Consider the following 6,244-nt stretch of genomic DNA (forward strand, 5'->3'; position numbering starts at 1 on the left):
CGTCATAAAATCTCCCTATGGATCGGTTCTGACAGAAGAACACCTGGAAAATGGACTTCGAATTGCTACCACTTCCATTGAAGTAAATTTGGAAAAATTTGTGGGGAAAAGAAGCCAGCTGCAAACTTCTCACTGAACTCGTTCTGTGTGACAATAGATTTAAATAGCAGTTTTCTTCAGAAATTTATAAGTCTTAACTCATTATTTCTGCAAGGAGATCCCCTAATAATACCATATGAATATTGAATAACAAAAAACTACTTTTTTGTGCCTGCAACTACTAGAAATCATATGAAACATGCGGCCCGCGGTTTCACACAGTTATTTATATCTGGCCCTCCTGTAAAAAAGGTTGCACACCCCTGATTTAAAGCTTTTACAAAAATGGGGAAAACTGTCAGAATTCAAATTTTAAAGAAGCTTTCTCAGTCGTAGTAAGCTACAAAATCGTCTTTACGCTGGTCAACTGGCCAGTTTACTAACCGGTACTAAATTTCACGTTCAAACCTAATCAATTTTGAGGCTTGCGTCTGCATTAAACATAGAGCTAGATTACACCGCTAATGTGGTCCCCTTACTTTTCATTACTACCAAACCAAAATTAGTAGCCTACCAAAACCAACCGCTGGTGCTTACTGGTTAGTGGTTATGTCGCCATATAATCGTGCCTATAGTTCGTGACGTCTGACACACAGTACAGCGTAGGCTGTCGCTTTATTCCGCAACCGTCTATAACCTTTTTTTGTACTGTATTCTGCAACAAACAAACTATTATTGGCTTGCATTAAAATATCAAATCGTGTTAAAGAACATACTCTGAGCTCCATACAGCAAAAGCCGCTCTGGTCAGCCATGGACTGGCTACTGAGCAAAAACAATAGCAAATATTAATTTGTCATTGTATTCAATGTATTAAAAAGTCATGAATGCCAACACAAAAAAATAATCGCAATAATCATCAAAGAAATAAGTTTACAGTTATTAAAAAAGAAATGTAGATGAAAATTATTATTAATTTAGTGAATTGGTTAATAATTTAGCTACCGTAGCCTACATCAAAAGAACAACAATGACTTCGGTTCTTTAGGTGTACCAAAATTACTTTCTTGTTCCTAATCAGGACACAAGGGTATGTGGAAACTTTCAACTTATTCTTAATATAGTATACTTTTGTGTGGCTTAATAAAACGCTGAATTTTGTTATGTTGCTTAGATCTAGTTTCCCATTTTGTAGTAGGCTAGGCTACGCATTGGTATCTCGTGGTTCCATAATTAAAAATTAAAGTCACGTAAAATTGCGACTGTATTACAGTACAATCGAATAGGCTAGTTGTCATCCAAGTAGTTCGAAAATATTATTTTGATTAAAAGAAAATAAAGCGTAGGCTAAGTCTTCCAAAGTGTTCACTTTGAAACGAGATCAAACAGCAAGTTTTGTGCCAAAATGAAAAAGAAGAATTATGAAATCTTTCGTTCTGCACGAATCAGTAAAAAGTTGTTTCGAATTCGACACCAGACAATATCGCTTTTCATTCAAAATCGACACAAAAAATTGTTTCATGCAGCCCAGCCTTTCTGGAGGCGTAAAGCTTTGTTTTTGTTGTGTAAAAGCGCTTATGGTATGCTACAACAGCATCGACAAAGCTCGTTTACACTAGTTTGTTACCGGTACAACTCATGCTTTTGTTTTCGATTTAACAATTTAGTTTTCGATTTCAATTCAAAACTCTTTGGTAAATTTTTTTTAGATCAATAAATCATTTTTTTTATTTTTTAGTCAATATTAATTAGTTATTAGGTCAATAATAACTTGTCCGAGTAATAAGTTATGCTGTAGGCCTACTAAAACATGACAAGTAGACCTACATAATTATACTTTACAAATCGAAATAGAAGATTTCTTGTACCGTTCATACAACCAACAAATTTAGTTTAAACACCAATGAAAGCCAACAAAAACAGCTTTCAGTTGTTTCCTCAGTTTATCAAAAAACCACATCAATTCTTGGACACATACAGTAGCCTATACTATCCTTGCTGAGTGTTCTCATGACTACGTTGGATGGACTAACAGCTTGGTCCACAAGTAGAGAAATGCAAAGTTTTCTTTAACATCTTCCATTAAGTAGGGTAGCACTGACTTTTGTAAGAATCTATTTTTTAGCAAAGTCACTTTTTATCTTTTCGGAACTTCTAAAGTGAACACTGAGTTTCCTTCAGTCAGTTGATTTGGAGAGGATCCTTCAATTTCTTCATAAATAGCGCTGGTGCTGAGCTTGCCTGATGAGGGGCCTCCGGGGCTCAGCATTCCTCTGTCAGTGGTTGTGATTGTTGTTGACGCGCTTGGAGAACGCGTTGTTATCCCGGTTTCTTTAGTGTCTTTACTGTCCCATTTATCCTTCGATTTCTTTGATCCCCATGTAGACGATTTCTTGGCTGAAAAACTTTGCTTTGGCAAACCAACTTCTATTGCTCTTTGGCAGCAGAGAAATTCCATTGCTTCGGCGAAACATTGCGCACTGGCTGTCCTGAATTCTTTGTTGAAAACGTTGTAAATAAGTACGTTCACAAACCGTCCACAGATAAACACGTACGTTGCAATGAAAAATATCACCGATAAAGCATTGCTTGTGCACGAGTCGTTCGGGACAAGGGCCACTGCCAAAGTGACACCGAAAACGGGAAGGACAGTGATTGTAAAAAGGCACAAAACAACCGTTACGGTTCGAATTAGATCCCGATCAACTTTGTTTAGGTTTCGTTCGGACCGAACGCTCCTTCTGCGTGCTTCTCGCATGTTCTTTAACATTTTTCTACTTTGAATTGACGTCAGAATTGTCAGTATCCATGTCGCCACAAATGGAACTCCCCAAACAATGACGGAATAAGCGATGGCGTGAGCGTAACTGTAAAAGTAGTGGAGTAATTTTATTTTTTGAATTTTTAAATACACTATTTTGTGGAAGAACTAAAACAGTGGTACGTTAATCCATTATTAAGTTAAAATGAAACAACAAAAATGATATCTCTGAGAACCAATGGGTGAAAATGAAATAAATTTGCCATAAAATCGTTATTTAAAAACAAACAATCTTATTTCTTGACGCAATGCAGTATATATTTAATAATAAATCAATAAATAATAATTAAAATTCTCCTCACCTTTCAGCCGGGGTTGGATCTGAAAGCACTTCGAAAAACATATCTGGAGTTCTCTGAAAAACATAAAAAAAAGATTTAGTGCCATGCTCTACTTTCTTGTTAATATTTGCAATATCAACTAGTTTTTGTCATTCTCTAAGATCTGACATATAGCCTGGAAAATCATCTCGTATAGCACACTATCTCATACGCACACTAGTGAGCGATATAAAACAGAATCGAAACTAAAGTTTTCAATTATGTTTGTTGGCAAAACATCACAATGAAACGGTTTGTGTTAATGTAAAACCAACAAAGCCAACATTAACTTGAAAATCATTCAAATAGTCTCAAACAATCAACATTCTAAACCTAACGTAGGCTATAATTTTTAACTCAGATATACTGCAAACATTTCGCAATAAAAGAGTATTCTTACCGTAATGGGCAAGGGCAATATGATTGGTATGTACATAAACGTGTAGTACGATAAGCCGTATTGAAGGGCGTCTTTAGCCAGTATGGGTAGAAAGGCAACCAATAGAGAGAAACTCCAAATAAAAACAACACCGAAAGTAGCTCTCTTTGAATTCATGACGTCACCAATGCGGTACTTCATTGGCCATTGCACAGAAAGAAATCTATCGATTGCCAACAGCAGCAAACTGAAATATTAAAACCAAATTAAAACTCAGTCAAGTCAAGTCTAATCTAGATACAAAACTCATCTACAGTAAACACTCTGGAAGCATGCAGCCGGTGACTGATATAATTTGGAATTATGCAGCATGAAAAAAGCTATGCAATAATAAAAAACATTATCTGGAATGTTAAAATTGTAAGATTGCGAGATGTGGACAATATGGGGGTATGAAACTTCTTAAGATTAGGCCTAGACTAAAACGCAAGTTTAATCAAAGAAAGATCTTGGCTATTGCTATATTACTGCTTCATTAAAAGTGGTTTTTATATCTCACCTATTAACAGCAGTGATTGTGGACAAAATTCCAATTACTCCAAAAAAGATAGCAGCATTGGAATTGATTTCCCCAACGCTTGCAAAAACTGAAACTTCATAGCCGGAATAGACACGTTGATCGTAGTCAATTGTATTGAGTGTGTTGTGAACAATAGAAGGTAAAATGAAAACACCCGCGATTAAATCTAAGTAATGAAAGTAAAATAATTATTATTGATTATAGTAGCTTGGAAAGGGAAGTATTTTTCTTCATCAGTTATAATCTATTTGTTGTGCGTTGAATATACAACAGGATTGATTCTAGTCCGTATTAGCCTATAACTTAGTGTTATAAATATTTAGGCTACAAAGAAATTATTATCATTTTCATTCGTACATTTAGCCTTCACGTAAGGTAACAATGTAGATATGCTGATTTATTTTGTTTGCTAAACTCTTTGTTCTACATCATTCAGTCAACTATTAATTGTAAGAAAAGATGAAAGCGTCTTGAATTACCTGCTACAGCCAAAGAAAGCTTGAAGAAACCGTGAGGTTTACGAAGTGATTTGGTCCGCAATGTGACTGTTATAATCAAAACGTTACTGACAATAATTATGAGTGAAAGAATTATTCCCATGGCAGCGGCAAATGACATTAGCGAACGGTCGCAGGTAAAACTATAAAAATCTCTGGATAAGTATTTGATCGAGCAAGCCGGATAAACTCCACATTGCGCATAATTGAAGTCATTGAATATGGATTGGTTGGTCAAAACTGTCACATCTGTAAACAATGTTAAAAGTAATGTCAGTAATATGAACATTATAAGTTACAAGTAGGTTGACATTATCTGCAATCACTTCAAAGTAAGCTACAATCACTAACAAAGTTATTTGACCAAAATTAAATAAAAAAATAAATAAATTGAAGAGCCATTCCGGCTTATTGCTTTCCACAAAAGACAATTTAAATGCTGTTAAAATCTTGTAGCAGTGTAGCCTATATTAAAACAGGCTTAAAGAAGTTAATCAACAGTGGGACCCACCTATGGTGTCATCTCCAGAGTTACCGATTAATCGACGCGTGCCCTCCACTGGTCTGAATGCAGCCCGGACAAAAAATCTCTGTTGAAATGTTCAAAAAGGTGAGTTGTTGTTAAAGTTATGACAGACTATTGTAGTATTGTGCAAAGTAAATTACAAAAACGTTTAAGCAGTTTTATTTCATTATATCGAGTTTAATCTGAAGCGAGATAAATTGTAAGCCATTTCACAAGAAGCCTTGTTTTGTCCTACACAGCCGAGTCGTGAACATGTTCTGCCTTCGTGTCTTGTAATTGCGACAACCGACAACCAGTTGTAGCCTTAGAGCTTAGCATTCTTAAAGCACCAATAAGTCATTTCTTACCATTAATCGAGTGAAGTTATTTCCTTGCAAAAAGTTGACGACACAACGATGCGATGAAACACAGCTCAAAGGTAAAGTGAAGTTTTCTGTAGCTGTTGAGAAAAGCAATAACGTGGCGCCTTCCAATGTAGATAAACTCTCTTTTAAGGCCTTCCCTCCTGTACTGTTAGGTGAAGTGCTGAAGCAATCTTGCAACCCCAGTAGACACAATAGAACAATTAATCTGATTCGCAACATTTTTGATTTTGAATTCTGTCACAAAAATTATCTGAAGATGCTGCATATGCAAGATAAGGTAAAATTAAATTTCAAAGAACAAATGTTTGTGCTAATACAAGTAGGCCTATAAGATGCATTTATTGATGTAGCCAGAAAACAAACTAAAATATAATCAATAGTGACTGTCAAAGGAACTCATTGTATCCTACGTAATTCCTTTCTCTGAATGCATAAAAATAATAAATAGGTTTATTACACTGAAACGTCTTGCAAGCTCTGGTTGTTTCAATATACGTTTTTTCGTTTAGGTCTACATGAAACCACATTACTGTATACTCTACAAACTAACAAAACTATACAATTTTATAGAATCACCTTCGTTCTACTTATTTTTCCCAACTAAAAACAACTTGTAATAGGCCTAGCCTAATGTATAGTGAGCTCTATGCAACAAGACCTCCACTACCAGCGACTACTCACTACGGCTATACTGCCAAACTTTAAGTATGGGAAATC

At 35.5% G+C, this 6,244-nt stretch overlaps 1 protein-coding gene across 1 annotated transcript; it reads right to left on the minus strand.

The window, feature by feature from the left end:
- Positions 1 to 892: 892 nt before the first annotated feature.
- On the minus strand, positions 893 to 5,781 carry LOC145768741 (uncharacterized). The gene is made up of 7 exons (XM_082580322.1): positions 5,510 to 5,781; positions 5,148 to 5,226; positions 4,619 to 4,885; positions 4,119 to 4,305; positions 3,581 to 3,806; positions 3,163 to 3,215; positions 893 to 2,906 (listed from the first exon to the last, which is right to left on the minus strand). Exons 1-7 carry the CDS (start codon positions 5,744 to 5,746, stop codon positions 2,177 to 2,179), a joined length of 1,779 nt encoding a protein of 592 aa, XP_082436448.1. The 5' UTR covers positions 5,747 to 5,781; the 3' UTR covers positions 893 to 2,176.
- Between the last annotated feature and the right edge of the window lie 463 nt (positions 5,782 to 6,244).

This window comes from Aplidium turbinatum, chromosome 4 (assembly GCF_918807975.1).
Source record: "Aplidium turbinatum chromosome 4, kaAplTurb1.1, whole genome shotgun sequence".
Taxonomy (NCBI): domain Eukaryota; kingdom Metazoa; phylum Chordata; class Ascidiacea; order Aplousobranchia; family Polyclinidae; genus Aplidium; species Aplidium turbinatum.

Excerpts from the sequence above, each read along its gene's own strand:
- LOC145768741 (XM_082580322.1), bottom strand. The coding sequence starts at position 5,746 with ATGTTGCGAATCAGATTAATTGTTCTATTGTGTCTACTGGGGTTGCAA. Across the intron at positions 4,886-5,147 it reads CTCTGGAGATGACACCATAG|ATGTGACAGTTTTGACCAAC; the intron begins GTGGGTCCCACT and ends CATTGTTTACAG. Across the intron at positions 3,216-3,580 it reads TATTGCCCTTGCCCATTACG|AGAACTCCAGATATGTTTTT; the intron begins GTAAGAATACTC and ends TATGTTTTTCAG.